This window comes from Urocitellus parryii, chromosome 15 (assembly GCF_045843805.1).
Source record: "Urocitellus parryii isolate mUroPar1 chromosome 15, mUroPar1.hap1, whole genome shotgun sequence".
Classification (NCBI taxonomy): domain Eukaryota; kingdom Metazoa; phylum Chordata; class Mammalia; order Rodentia; family Sciuridae; genus Urocitellus; species Urocitellus parryii.
Genome location: NC_135545.1, coordinates 5,333,950 through 5,349,509, shown reverse-complemented (window position 1 = coordinate 5,349,509; position 15,560 = coordinate 5,333,950). Strand labels below are relative to the sequence as shown.

Genomic DNA, 15,560 nt, shown 5'->3' with positions numbered 1-15,560 from the left:
GACTCAGGATCAGGAACAGCCAGTGTGGTGTCAGCCTCTGGGCCGTGCACACGTCCTCCCTACACACAGCAGACCTGGACAGTCCCCAAGGAGTCATGGTCTAGGGCCTGATGCTAAGTTCCCAGGCACCCAAAGCTTCTGGGGAAAGGAGCTAAGACTGAATATTCGTGTTCTGTGCATTTGAAGACTATCTGGGCACGTGTAGACGTTTAGAAATTTTATACTTTGGGGGCTGGGGTTGTGGCTCAGTGGTAGAGCGCTTGCCTAGCACGTGCGAGGCCCTGGGTTCGATCCTCAGCCCCACATAAAAGTAAATAAATAAAATAAAGGTGTTGTGTCAACTACAACTAAAAAATACTTTTAAAAAAAGAAATTTTATACTTTTCTTTTGTATGAAATCTTTGATCTCTATGAAGTTTACTTTGTTATCTAGTAGAAATGCACTTTGCACTAAAAACTCATTCATCTGATGGTAGGATAGGGGCACCACCTATACCCTGTTTAGTGCTTGCCTGTATCATTTGCCATCTGTAATTTTTGATGATCATATATTGTGTATGTTAGTGGGGTTTTGTGACATTTAATACATGCCTACAGTGTGCACTAGTCAAATGCAGTCTTCCATCATCCCCACTCTGCTCCTCCTGCGCCAACCACTAGTTACCACTACTCTACATTTAGGTTGACTACTGTTTTTAAACTGCCACATCGGAGAGAGAATATCCGGTACTTGTCTTTCTGCATCTGTTATTTCACTTAACGTAATGTCTTCCATTTGTCTGCAAATACAGGATTTTATTTTTTGTGGCTAAATACTATTGCATGGTGAATATACACACATTTTTAAGTTCACTCATCCACGGATGATCACCCCGGTTAATTCCATATCTTAGCTCTATTGCAAATACTGTTGCAATAAAAAATGGGTGTGTGGGCATCTTTTTGGTATGCTGATTTCATTTCCTTTGGCTAGACACCTGGAAGTGGCCTAACTGGTCACATGGTGGGTCTATTTTTAGTTGTTTTTGAGGAAGCCCATATTGTTCTTCATAGTAGCCTTGAGATTCTCACCAACAGCATATAAGAGTTCCTTTGTATCCACATTCTCACCACCATTTGTTATTTTTGTTGTTGTTTTTAAATAACATCTATTTTAACTATTACCACGGCTAATGTTATTGAACATTTTTCATATATTTGTTGGCCACTTGCATTTCTTTTTAAAGAACTGCCAATTCAGATCATCTGCATTTTTTTCAATTAGGTTACTTGGTTTTTAAAGTTTTTGTGAGTGCTTATAGATTCCGGACATCAGTCCTTTGTCAGAGTGGCTGGCGTGCACTTGCTTGTCGATAAAATTTAGAATTAGGTGGTCAATTTCTGTAAGACCTCTTGCTGAGAATTTGTTTGGGATTGCTGTGAATTTGTAACCTAATTTGGAGAAAACGTGTGCCTTACCTATATTAAGTCTTCCAATTCCTGATCATAGGAGATATCCATCTAAGTAAATATACATGTTCTGCACACCTAGGTAAATACATATGTTTATATACAAATATATTCATTTCTCTCAGTAATTCTTCTCAGATCATTAAACTTTTATTTTTCCTTCAAAAATATTTGTTTTATCTACCTGTCTAATGAATTCACGTGGGGTTATTTATATTTTCCCCTTATTACCCTTTAATATTTGTAGGAGTCCCAGTGGAATCTTCTCTTGCATTCTTCCTACTGGCAATTTGTCTCCCTTTCTCCTTGATCGAGAAATATGTGACCAGATAATGTATAAATATCTACATACATAGACATGTACACACACACATCACACGTATGGATACACGTCCTGCGATCACCTTTCAATGCTGGTGTTAGGGTTTAGATCTGGATGTCCCCTGAAGGCTCACGTGTTGAAGATGAGGTCCCCAGCGCAGCAATACTCAGTGGTGGGGCTTTGGGAAGTGACGGGATCGTGAGGGTTCTGACCTCATCTCCCTAAGAAGTTGGAGGGGTGGGACCCTCCCCGGCAGACTGGCTGGTTTGCCCCGAGGCTGGCTGCCTTCTGGCTGCAGGAACTTGGGTCAGTGGTTTCATTCCATGCCTCGGGCTTCTCTTCCGTAAAACGGGGGTCATAATCGCAGCTCAGGGGTCTGTTGTGAAGATCAGAACAGTGCCTGGGACACAGGCAGCTCTAAATGAGTGCAGTCATTGCTACTCTTGATGTGAGTTAATAATAAGGCCAGGTTTTAGAAGAAGAGCCACACAATGGGAGGGAAATCTGGCAATGTGTTAATTAGTGCAGGTTGAGCTCCCCTCATCTGAAACTCTGAAATCTTTAGTGCTCCAAAATCCAAAACATGTGGAGTATCAATACGATGCCACAAGGGGAAAGTTCTGTCCCTTACTTTGTGTGACGTGTTGCAGTCAAAATGCAAGAGAGTAGAGGAAGGAGAATAGGAGGGGAGGGGGGGAGGAAAGAAGGAGGCAGTACTGAAATGCAGTAAATCACATTCCAGTCATGATGTTTTTGTCAGAATGAACCCAACTCCTAGGTATAACTGCAAAGCACTAAAAAAAGAAAAAAAATCATGGAATTATTTTTTAAAAATGAAAAAAAATGCAGGAATTTCTAGGGGAAAGGATGATGGCCAGCATCTCTTTGTGGGGTTCTTTCTGCCCAGGGGAAATCCAAGCCACCCTAAAACTTACAATCTCAGATAATTAGCGAATAACAAAGCACAAATACTCAGAAATATGTTTACAGGAAGTGAAGCCCCTGATAGATCTAGTCCACATGGGCTCTGGAACTAGACAAAGGGAAAATGGCTCCAGTGGTTTATTTAAGGGGTTACATGAAAGGCAGGGGTAAGGTTTCAAGGGCGGAGTCTTGCTTCATGATGTCTTGCAGTCAGCAGGTTGATTGACATCTCGGCACACCCATCTCAGGTGCTGTGTGGGCCAAAGCAGAGTGGGAAAGAGATTCACATTGTCCCTGGGCAATTGACCAGAGGAAATGTCCGCTGGTTATTCCCACACACCAGGTATCTCTATGCACGAGGCATCCAAGAATGGTGACCCACATGCAACCCATGAACAGCTGGTGACACAGGCATGCTCAAATTGTTATACAAAATTATCTTCAGGCCATGTCTTTAAGGTGTATCGGAAACATAAATGAATTTCATGTTTAGAAAGATATCTCATTATGTATATGCCAGTACTCCAAAGTCTGAAAAAATCAGAAATCCAGAACACTTTTTGTCCCAAGCATTGCTGGTAAGGTAAAATGAACCTGTATACAGAAAGGTAAACGAATAGCTGACACATGTAATTATTCACTCCTGAGAAAAGTTAAAAGTTGTACAAGAGAGGAAAAGTCATCCCAGTGTATATGGGCAGCCCTACGTAGTTCAGTCAGTCATGTAACAGGGAAGATGGATCTGATGATCAGAAATGGACTCGCTCTTGGAGGCATGGGCATGTGCTGGGGATGGGAGTGAGAGAGGCGCCGGTCTCAACCCAAGAACCTGAGAGATGAGCATGTCACTGAAAGACGAGGAGGTGTGGGGACATTAGCCCCCTGGGGTCCACTCTCAGAGGGAGGATCAAACTGGCTTCAGGGACAGCAAGTCCAGGATCTGCTCCTTCCTGCACCTGCTCTCCAGATGAACAGCTTCTGCAACCTCATAGATTCAGTATTATCCACTTTAGTCCTCCACTGTTAGGGCTATGGACTTATTCATTCTGCATAACTCCTCTTCCTATGTAAGTGCATGCTTTTACCTTTTAACCTGACTCTCCCCGTTTTCTGCCCTTCACACTCCTGTTCTACTGTTTCTATATATTTCACTTCTCCTCCCCCTTTTTTTCTCTATATAAGTGAGACTGGACCTTAGTTCTTTGGTGACCATGAACTGCTGGTACCACCGGTTATTGGTGACGAGTCCTGCTTCCTCACGTGATGAAGTATAACATTGGAGAAGCACCCGGAGGCAAGCATATAAATCAGGGTTTATTTGAAAAAGGGGTAACATAGACTTCTCCAGGGAGGGAGGAGGGGGCCATAGCTGGTGTCCTGGTGTCCCCAGAAGCCAGGGTGTTCTGTGTTTCTATGAGTCTTAGGCTTCCTTTGTTCTCCTGCCCTCTTCCTCTTAACTTTCTCCTTATGTGACTTGGCCTAGGAAATGCTCAGAGGGATGGCCCAAAGGTGGGCACCAGGTAGGCTTAAGGGGGGAGGGCAGGCCAGGACACATTATAGCTCCCTGTAGGCAGGGGCAACTCCTGGGACAGGTGACCTCAGCAGCAGGTTGGAGCAGGGGCAGGTTCTTGATAAGGGTGGAGGAAGGGCTGAAGGAATTAACATTTCAATCCCTCAGGGGACAGTCTCCACCTTCCTGGACTCACTCAAAATTGGCCTCCTTGATCCCACCTGACTCGACTTACCTGCCTAAACTGACTGCCCGTCTGATTCTGGCTTCACCGCTTCCAAATCATTATGTATAAGAAAGTTCACTTCAGTTGTTCACCTTTTCGATCTTCCCTGGGCTCTACTTCCCATTTTCCAACAGCCCACATGATTTTCAATTTTTAGTAATTCAGAAGAAGAAAAATAGAAAAAGCCTTTTAATTAGTGTGAAACATACAGAGAAAAAGTTTTTTTTTTCAGAATACGCACCAGTTTCTCTAAGAAATATATGCACATATATATTATACATATGTATATATTACATGCTTGTGTGTGTGTGTGTGTGTGTGTGTGTGTAAGTTAGGAGACAGAGAAGATGGTGGGAACACCAGACTAAGAGGATAATTCTACAAAATGGGCCCACTGTGCTCACCCCACCTGCTTTCTTTTTTGCCTAAAAGCAATCTTCCTGCAGCCTGACTGGCCTAAGTGGACAGGTGATGTTACATTCCTCAGCAAAAGGAGGCAGGGGTGAAGGTCAGGCAGTCAATGTAGGTAAAGAAGGATGAGGTCCCAGGGGATGAGGACTGGTAGGCAAAGAAAGACAATGGATTGCTAACAACTATCCTCTGTACCACTGCTCTTGGAAATGTATGCAGGGAGGAAAGAGAAGACAGTAAGTAAAAAGGGGATTCTAGGGTCTATATGTTATGGGCCAGGCTAGGCAACGACCAAACAGATTCCATTTACCCTGAGACTCCATATCATGAAAGAAATGCTTCTCCTGTGCGAAAGCCCCATCTCTTATATCTCTCTCACTTTCTTAAATAAAACTTTTTCTCTACGCTCTGTTGAATCTTCAACACTGGGGAACATGAACCCGGTTGCTGACCTGCAACGGACTGATACACACACACACACACACACACACACACACACACACACACACAATTTATTATATGTACATATGTATCACATATATATGTACAGTGTGTGTGTGATTATATATATATATATATATATATATCACACACGCAAGTATTGGAATAAGTCTTCTGCCATCCTGTGACAGCCCAAGAGTTTAACTCTTTGACATTCCACTTGCCTTCCCTGGCTGTACGGAATGGGAGTTCTTTGATGGTGGCCTCCGGTATCATAATCCTATGGGCGCGGCCATGACAGTTTCTAAGGAGCCGCTAACGACCCACCCACCCACGCTGTCGGCCCTGATGACCATTGGCAGACGTAGCTTCGGGGGTGCTAGTGGGCATGCGCCTATCGCAACTTGTATAAGGCCATCCCGACGCGAAGGCTGGCAAGCCGGAAGTTTCGAAGAACGCACTTCCGCTTAGACCGTAGAGGGCTACACTAGTCGCGGGACGCCGAGGTGATTTGGTATATCTGCAGTGGGGATTCTTTGGAGTCGGTGAGGGGAAGTCGGCTTGGGGTCAGCGATGCGGGGGTTCTGAGCTGGGTGAAGACGAGGCCGTGGGCTGAGAGGGGCGGGCCGGCGTCGTGCGGATGGGCGTGTCCGGCCAGGGACGGGGCTGAGTGACGGCCCTGCGGGGCAGAGTTAAGCTGTAGTTTTCGCTTTTCTCGCTGTTTTACACACACACACACACACACACACACACACACACACACACACACACACACTCACACTCTTTTCGTAGCTTGATTTCCAGGAATACTCTGATGTCCTTGGAGGTCGGAGCGCGTGCGTCGTCAGAGCGCCTAGTGGTGGCACTGGAGGACAGGGCCGTCCTGCTGGGCCCCCATGTAGCCAGAGCTGGGTTGGGGGCCGGGTGCTCCAGGGGCCGGAGGTCGAGGTGCCTCCTAGTCCACCCAGGGCGCCAGTAGAGTCGGGGGCCAAGGGTGCCCCCTGGGAGCCGGCTGGAGGATTGCAGATGGGCGTTTGCCAGGGCGACTGCGTTGCTTTCTGGGCAGCCCGCATTGGGGTCCTTTGGAGATGGATGGGTGGGTCAGGGCTGGTGTATCCCCCAGACCCTGTGGACATGGCAAGGTCAGTGATTGGTGGTTGGTAATCTTCCTCTTCTCACAGTTAAGGTGGCCCAGCTACAAGAGTCCTTCAAGTTCAGTCTCAACTCATAGCCTTTTTTTCCCTAATAACTACAGTTGGGCTTTGTTTTCTCTGCAGTGTCTACACAGTAACCTTCATGTTAGGGCCCTCCAATTCTGTGGGGCAACCGTTGGATGAGTGACCACACAGTCGTTGCCTTTCCAGGTTTCCTGGTGTCTGTGGAGCCTCTGGGTTAGGCTGAGTCGTCCAGACTGCAGGAATTCTCTTTGCTGTCCACCTGTCTCTCCCCAGTGGCTCTGGTTGGAGCCTCTGGTGCCCACCCAGCTCCCAGCTTCTGAGGAAAGTGGAGCTGCTAGCAAGAGAAACCAAGAGTAGAAGTCCAGCGGGGATGCCAGCTGGTGTGCACTTACCCCAGAAGCCCCAGGTCCTGGGCCCAGAGGAGCAGCCCAGATCTTGTGAGGTAAGCAGAGCTGCCCCGGAGCAGCTGTCCAGATCTGCAGCAGGGAGCAGCGGATCCTGAACTCAGTATTTGTGAGAGTGGACCACAGGGGGCTAATGCCCATGCCTCCTAATCTTAGTGACATGCTCACCTTGCCGCCTTGCAGGTTCTTGGGTTTGGACTAATGTCTCCCACACGCTCCAGTCCCCAGCATGCAAATGCATGCTTGCCATGCCCACGCCTCTAAGACATGGGATCACTTCTGGTCAGATCCATCTTCCCTGGTTATGACTATCTAACCTGCTTCAACAGCTGTCTGTGTATAATGTGATGATTTTTGTTCTGCACAACATTTTGTTTTTAACCGGACTGAATGATTTTATGTATTGACCAAATAATTTTATGTAAATATATCGACAGATTTTCCTCCAAGTGTGTGGATATCCTTCTCATAAATTGAGTTGATTGTTAGCTAACATTAAGAGCAGCACATTTAGAGCTCCTGTGTCCCACTGTTCTCATCTTCACCATAGACCTGTGAGTGGCTGTCATTCCCATTTTATAGAAGAGGAGGCTGAGCCTCAGAATAAAACAGTTGGCTCAAGTTTATACGGTCAGCAAGCAGCCAGCCTGGGAGTAAAGCCAACCAGAGTTCAGGAAAGTCAGTTTGTCAATTCTATCTTCTTCTTCTTCTTTTTGGTACCAGGAATTGAACCCAGAAGTGCTTACCTACTGATTCACACCCCAGTCCTTTTTTTAACTTTTTGAGACAGGGTCTTGCCAAGTTGCTTTGGGACTCACTAAGCTGTTGAGGCTGGCTTTGAACTTGTGATCCTCCTGCCTCACTCAGCCTCCCGAGCCGCTGGGATTTTAGGCGTGTGCTGTGGTGCCCAGCCATTTTATCTTCTTGATGAAGCCTCTTCTGGCACTTTTCTGACTTATGCTTGGAGCCCTGTAGTTCTCTGAGCACTGGACACTCAGGCTTGTCATGGTGGCTCCCTTCACCCTCACCTGGGAATTCTCTTCTCTCTGATGCATGTAGCTCCCTATGTCCTGAATCCTTTGGCTTTCTCTTTCAGGTTATAGTTACTCTTTTTGTGGAGTCCATCCTATAGGAACTCCTTGGAAATATGTGCATGGCAGGTAAATCTTATGAGAATGCCAAAGGCCAAAAAACCCAATATTTATATATTAAGTGTATAGTAATTTATCAAAGTGTGTGTGTACTATATACTCAACTTTGATAAATTACTATATTATAATATAAATTATTATAAATTACTACATTATAAAATTTACTATATTATAAATTACTATAGGGTGTGTACTATATACTCACATACTTTTTTAAATAACTGTAATATAAATTACTATATTATAATATAAATTACTATAAGGTGTGTACTATATACTTTGAGTATATGTACTCAAAGATGTCATAGAAATTATTTATTTTACCATTATATTTATCTTTAACTGGGTTCACATTATAGATTGGAAATCGTTTTTATTTTCCTAAAGCCTTCCATACTGTTGCCCTTCCTATACTTTTTCTGTCTCTCTTCATTTCCGTTCTCCTTTTTGAAAAAATATAAAGACTGCACAATGGATGGCAGGATATTCATATAAATTTTTTAATCTCCCAAGAGACAATATGAAATAGATATTTAGTGGGAAGGCTAATGATGTGTCATTGTGAAAAATCATCAGAAACACATCTTTATGTGTAACTTCTACATTACTAATGATGAATAATTTACAGTGAGCTGGGATATCTTGTTACAGAGATTGGTGTCCTTTGAGGATGTGACAATGGACTTCACCAGGGAGGAGTGGCAGCAACTAGACCCTGCCCAGAGACACCTGTACAAGGACGTGATGCTGGAGATCTATAGTCACCTCTTCTCAGTGGGTGAGCACCACTGACTTGGGGATCTTGGATGGGCTTCTGGAGATTTTCTTTCTCCTCCTTGTAGAACACATATCAGAGTATGTCATGGTTTTTTCCTTGGTGATATTTCATTCCTTTTGGGTACCTCCAAATACTACTTCATGCCCAGTGGAAAACGCTGACTTAGCTAATGAGTGATTGCAAAGTTTTATTGATGCCCTCTAAAACCAAGGAGCCCCTGGGTGTAGTGGCACACACCTGTAATCCCAGCAGCTTGGGAGGCTGAGGCAGGACGACTGCATGTTCAAGGCCAGCCTTGGCTACTTAGTGAGGCCCTGTCTCAAAAAATAAAAAGGAATGGGGATGTAGTTTAGTGGTATAGCACCCCTGGGTTCAGTTCCCAGTACTTCAAAAATAAAGAAATGATGTGCACCACATAATACCTAAGAAGCCACACACCAATCCTGTGTCCTTCTCAAAGCGGGGTACGTCACTCCCAGCTCAGAGGTGATCTTCAGGGTACATTCAGGAAAGGATTCACAGCAGGGGGACACGGAACGCCCTCCTCAGAGGTGCGAAGGTGAGTGACTCTTCCCACGTGGAAATGAGTATCTTTGGGGGCATTCTCCGTCTTCCTCACTGTTTCTTTCCCCCAGTGGTGGACATTGGTACTTCCTTCTTCCTACAACTACAACTAATGCTTCAGTACATGACGTTAGAAATGTAGAGCAGGAGACAGTGTGAGACTGTCTTACAGGCGAGTAAGGGAGTGGGCTTGTCTCATCATGGAGGTAGGTATACTTAACTCACTGACCACGTTGCTCTTCTGATGGGCGGCACCAGTCCATACTCCCATGTGCAAACGCAAAAGGGTTGGTGTTGGAACAACTTGTTAGCCTTGACATTAACCAGACTGGCTTATAATGTGGCCCCTGTGTTGGGTAACAGGGTTGTTTCATTGCTGTTTATTTCATTAGTAACTGAATAGAGCATCTCACCATCATCATCCTAGTTGGGGTTTTCCTCTGTACATTCCTTTTCATCTTATTTTCCTTTGTGTCCATGTAGTTTTCTGCCTTTTAAAAATTTGCTGTTTATTTGTCCCTGAATTCATTGATTTTGTTTTCTGTGTTGGATCCCCTCTGTCCTCCCTGCTCCCAGTTTTGCTGCCCCTAGTTTGGTGATCTTTATATTCATCTGGTCATTGTTTCATGTAGGAATTGACTGAAAGAACCCATCCATTCTGCATCCCCACTCTCCATTTTTGTAATGCAACAGCTCCTACATGTATACATCTAGTTCCTGTGCGTAAGCTGTATTCTGCTGCCTGAGAGAATAGTTCTTACCTGGAGAATAGTTCTCTTGAGATGACTCACTTCCTTAATTTTGGAAGATCAGAAATTTGAATTATCCTCATCCAAACTAGAACTTCTTATAATCTGACAAATTTTGTCAGATTCTTCCATTTCTGGGCTCTTCTCTCAGTCTTCTAATTTATTACTCTGGAATTCTTCTCTTTTTCTTGTTGACTACACAATTTACATGGCTCTTTTTTCTTTGTTAATTTGTTTGGGTTTTTTGTTTTTGGTTCTGGGAATTGAACCCAAGGGTGATTTACCACTGAGCTACATCCCCAGGACCTCACTAATGCTGAGGCTGGCCTTGGACTTGCAATCCCACGCTTCCGCCTTCCAGTGGCTGGGATTACAGGTGTGCATCACCACACCCTGCTGTCTACATGGCTCTTTTTCTTAATCCTGGTGGTATCTGTATAAATAAGCTCCCTGTTTTCTCATTTTGCCCTTTCTTGAGTTCAGTCAAGATGTTTCTGACAGATTTTATCACATCAAACATTGCTGTTTTTTTTTTCCAATAGATTTTGATGCAAACATGTTGTTATTTCTTTCTCTTTAGGATTAACAAACTCTTCATGACATTGTCATCATGACCCATATTTCTAGTCTAAAAATACACCTGAATATTTCCATTATTCATGCCCTGATCGTTGTTTCCATACTTTCCTTAATGTCTGCCATGTAGATGACCTACTTTGCATATAGTCCGCTGAGTATTTTGTGTTCTCTCTACCTTTCATTACATCGATGCTAAGCCTGAGGACACCATTTAGGGTACAAGAATTGGTGAATTTCTAAAGACAAAAAAGAGTGTTTTGTTGTATTTTAGAAGAACATTTTAAACATCTGCTGAGGTAAATTGAAAAGGGGATGTAATGAGAGGACGATGGCATGAGTTGTAGAAGCATCAGCCTGTTTAGGAGAAGGCTACTTGGAATAAAAAGTATCCAAGTGGAGGGGTACAGAGTAACTGTTTTTTTTTTTTTTAAAGTTCAGAGAAAAGAGAGGTGAAGTGACATTGGAAGCTAATTTTCAAGGCACAGTATGAGTTACTGTTCCATGCAGCAATTTTGAAGAAGCAGAGGATGAAAGCTTAGTGGAGGTGGAGGATATGAGTATATGCTTAGATTTGGGAGTATATTGGATTTCTTTTGTTTCAACATTGGTAAGATACGTTAAAAAGTTATGGAAAAGCTTTTTCGCACAGTTCTGATGGTTTACCTTGGACGTTTTTGGTAGAAATTTAAATATTATCAGGTTTGGCAAGATTTGTATGATCTACATGAAGTGAAAAGTTAAAAATGTTCCAGATCTGTGCCTGGGGATGTAAGAGTGTAAGATCACCAAAATAAATGAAGCAAACATTTGGGTAAAGTTGCTATCAGGAATGCAAGATGAAACAAAAAGAGGAAACTTGTTTTTAAAATGGACAAAGGCTATGAATAGGCATTTCTCCACAACCACGGAAGTCCTGCACTCTGAGCTCCCTCCTTCAGCCCTGTCACTCCTTACTCACTCTCTGAGGTTTGGGTGTCTAGGTAGCCTACGTAAGGTCAGTCAGGTTGCCCTTGTCTAAATCCAGTGGTCCCACAGATAGCAAAGTGCTGTTGCCAGTTATGCAAGCATCTATACTTCCATTTCTTCATCATGTATCAGATGCTGCTTGGCACATGGTGAGTGCTGTTAGATCAGAGTTTGGTGTGTACTTAGGGCTGAGTGAGTGTTCTACTCCCTGTCACCATCATCAGCATTATGTTTACATGACTCAGGTTTCCTCATGTTCCGTTACAATCAACTCCATGTGATCCCTCCTCTATCCTGTTGTCATGCCTGTTTCATCTTCTGTTTCTCCTCCCAGAAGAATTTGGGCTTGATATCCTACAACAGGAAGTTTCTGAGAAAGCTTCATTTCAAAATGATACGGTGAGTGAAATCACAAGAGGTGGTTCATGGTGTTCCATTTTAGAAGAATTGTGGCGGGATGCTGACCTTACAAAGAGAGATCAGCAAAATCAAATACACCTCCTGAGACATGGGGCCTTCATCAGCAAGAAAACATTGAGCATCGAGAGCAATTGTGTACATAAGGACCCCGGGAACGTCATTCTCTTGAGGCTCCTCCTTGTTGCTTCACAAAAGAGACCTCTGAAGTGGTGCTCGTTTGTAAAACGTTTGAAACCTAACCTAGAAGCAAATGTTCAAAATCAAAGCAGTGTCACAAAACAGCCTGAAGACATCGTTGGCTCTGGTCAGCTGCTCATTCATAGCTCTTCTAATGCCAGCTGCAAGACGGTTCCTACAGAAGAGAACTTATGCACAGGTAATCAGTGTGGAAAAGTTCTCAGCCGTAAACAACCACTTAGGCAACATCAGATTCATCTTCGGGGGAAACCAGGTGAATGTACAGAGTGTGGAGAGGAATTCACCCAGAAGCCACACATCTTTACCCAGCAGAGAACTTGTAGTGTGGAGCTTCATAAATGCAGCAAATTTGGGAATGCATTTACCCCACATCCAGAACTCAGTGTACATGTGACAGGCCACACAGGCAGCTCACCCTATATCTGTAAGGAATGTGGGAAGGTCTTCATTCAGAAATCAGAATTGGTTACCCACCAGAGGACTCACAGTAGAAAGAAGCCATATAAATGCCATGAATGTGGAAAAGCCTTTTCCCAGACGTTGTCTCTCTTCAGGCATCAGAGAACTCATAGTAGAGAAAAACTCTATGAATGCAGCCAATGTGGCAAAGGTTTCTCCCAGAACTCCACCCTCAGCGTACATCAGAAAATTCATACTGGCGAGAGGCAGTATGCATGCGGCGAGTGTGGGAAAGCCTTCACCCAGAAGTCGACACTCAACCTGCACCAGAGAATCCATTCAGGGCAGAAGTCCTATATGTGTGTTGACTGCGGGCAGGCCTTCATCCAGAAGGCACACCTGACTGTGCATCAGAGAAGCCACACTGGAGAAAAGCCTTATCAGTGCTGTAACTGTGGGAAATCCTTCATTTCTAAGTCACAGCTTGATATACATCATCGAATTCACACTGGGGAGAAACCATATGAATGTAGTGACTGTGGAAAAACCTTCACCCAAAAGTCACACCTTAACATGCACCAGAAAATTCATACTGGAGAAAGACACCATGTTTGCAGTGAATGTGGGAAGGCCTTCAACCAGAAGTCAATACTCAGCATGCACCAGAGAACTCACACAGGAGAGAAGCCTTACAAATGCAGCGACTGTGGGAAAGCTTTCGCATCCAAGTCCCAATTCAGAGAGCACCGGCGAATTCACACAGGGGAGAAACCCTATGTGTGCCCTGAATGTGGTAAGGCCTTCAACGGCAGGTCAAATTTCCACAAACATCAGGTAACTCACACTAGAGAGAGACCTTTTGTCTGTCACAGATGTGGAAAGGCCTTCCTCCATAAATTGGAGTTGACTACTCATCAAGGAACTCATATTGGAGAGAAGCCTTATGAATGCTGTGACTGTGGGAAACTGTTCAGTAAGAAACCACAGCTCAAGGTACATCAACGAATTCACACAGGGGAGAGGCCTTATGTGTGTTCTGAATGTGGGAAAGCCTTCAACAACAGGTCAAATTTCAATAAACACCAGGCAACCCATACCAGAGACAGTGCTTACAGATGCAGTTACTCTGTGAAAGGCTTTACCAAGAAATCAATTCCTAATCCATCAGCATATCGCTAGCCAAAATGTACTCCCTGAGTTATGTGACTAAGCAGACTTAGAGATCCAATTATACATTAATAGTATTAATGCTTTAGAAAAAAATTAGAAATGTGTGGTTTTGTTAAGGATTATGAATTTTCTCTCAGGAAGAAATAAGACTAATATGTTGAGAATAGACTTTCTATATAAAATGGTACAAGACACCTTGTTACCAGATTAATTGGTGGAAAAGTTTTTAAAAAATTATTTCATTTATAATTGCATTTATTGTGGGATATCAGTTTTTCTAAAGTGCCAGTAGCCAGGTGCAGTGGCACATTCCTATCATCCCAGCTACACAGGAGGCTGAGGCAGAAGACCACAAATTTGAGACCGGCCTCAGAAATTTAGCGAGGCCCTAAACAACTTAGTGAGACTCTGTCTCAAAATAAAAGATAAAATGGGTTGGGGATGTAGCTCAGTGGTAAAAAGCTTCTCTATAATCCCCAGGACCAAAAAAATAAACAATAATAAATAAAAATAAAAATAGAGTGCCAGCAAAGTGACTGATAGGACAAGGTATGTACATGGGTCAGTAATGTGTGCATGTATATTATATATGTATGTATACGTGTATGCTATATAGATCAGCCTACATATTTATGTTTATATGTTTGTATATGTGTATGTGTATGTATTCCCGTAGTTCAGTGGGGTTTGCAGTAGAATTTACTGCAAAACAGGAGTAGATCATAATTATTTTTTAAAAAAGAGTCTAATTTGTGTTAATTGAATTTATTCCCTTTTGAAAATCTATATCATGGAATTGTACCATCAACGATTATTAATTTATTATATTGTTAGCAGGTTAGCCGTGAACAGGTGGGTAGAGAGAAAGGACAATGAAGAACAGACGTTAGGCCTGTGCACCAAGAAAAATCCAGATGCCATAAAAGTGAAACTGCAGAGAACCCATCTAAACAGGCAAGAGCTGGGAAATGAGATCTGGAATGCCTAGCCTTCCCCAGGCTGCAAGAACTTAATCCCTTGGGAATTATTACTTAAAATCCTGGGGACCTACTAAAACAGATAAGTTTCAGAAAAGTGGGGTCTGGCACATCAAGACCCCCAGCTACAGGTAGTTACGACCCCTCAAGGGGACTGTGCCAGCGTCATCAGTGAAACTGTCCAGCCACCCTGTCAACCAGGATATCCTTCCCTCACAAGGGATGTTGCAGGGGGCTATCCAGAGGGCAGTAAACCAGCTTGGGGGAGACGGGGAAATCCAGAGGAGAACAGAGGACTTCATTCCCTTAAAAACTGCACACCGTCCCGTCTCGGAGGGGCCCTGCAGCCCCTGCTGAAGGCAGTCCTGTCACTCTATCAGTGGTTTCTCACTACTCTGTGTTTTGCTCACATTCTTGCTGCAGAGTCACAGAATTTGCACCCAAGGATGTGGGAGGCTGCCACGCCTTGTGGCCACCATTTTCCTGATTGGTGAGGCCCTGTCAGTCACTTCGCGTGATCTGGCCACATCAAAGTGGCTGTAGACAGTGCCCCTGATCTTGAGGGTCTTAAAAATGTCGCCAAATGTGTCTTCATGCCAAGGCGTGCCTTCCTGCAGCCCCAGGGGTCGAGCTACGCTCACCTCTTCCTTTGTGATATTACCCCCTTTCCCTGTTTGGGATAGAATGTTACATGGAAATGCCCTTTGTGTGTCCCCTTCTCTTGCTCTGCCCTTGGGTGTGGCC

At 44.0% G+C, this 15,560-nt stretch overlaps 1 protein-coding gene across 4 annotated transcripts; it reads left to right on the top strand.

Moving 5' to 3' along the window:
* The first annotated feature begins 5,685 nt into the window (after window positions 1-5,685).
* On the top strand, window positions 5,686-15,528 carry Znf175 (zinc finger protein 175). 4 transcript variants are annotated; one of them, XM_077793176.1, is made up of 5 exons: window positions 5,686-5,789; window positions 6,648-6,903; window positions 8,668-8,794; window positions 11,987-12,051; window positions 14,677-15,528. In XM_077793176.1, exons 2-5 carry the CDS (start codon window positions 6,832-6,834, stop codon window positions 14,713-14,715), a joined length of 303 nt encoding a protein of 100 aa, XP_077649302.1. In that variant the 5' UTR covers window positions 5,686-5,789; window positions 6,648-6,831; the 3' UTR covers window positions 14,716-15,528. The 4 variants fall into 4 exon arrangements, with proteins under 4 accessions (XP_077649302.1, XP_077649303.1, XP_026237815.2 ...); XM_077793177.1 differs by lacking the exon at window positions 14,677-15,528 and adding an exon at window positions 9,255-9,353 and having other exon boundaries at window positions 11,987-14,321; XM_026382030.2 differs by lacking the exon at window positions 14,677-15,528 and having other exon boundaries at window positions 11,987-14,321.
* The last annotated feature ends 32 nt before the right edge of the window (window positions 15,529-15,560 follow it).

Excerpts from the sequence above, each read along its gene's own strand:
- Znf175 (XM_077793177.1), top strand. The coding sequence starts at position 6,832 with ATGCCAGCTGGTGTGCACTTACCCCAGAAGCCCCAGGTCCTGGGCCCA. Across the intron at positions 8,795-9,254 it reads TAGTCACCTCTTCTCAGTGG|CGGGGTACGTCACTCCCAGC; the intron begins GTGAGCACCACT and ends TCCTTCTCAAAG. Across the intron at positions 9,354-11,986 it reads CCCTCCTCAGAGGTGCGAAG|AAGAATTTGGGCTTGATATC; the intron begins GTGAGTGACTCT and ends TTCTCCTCCCAG.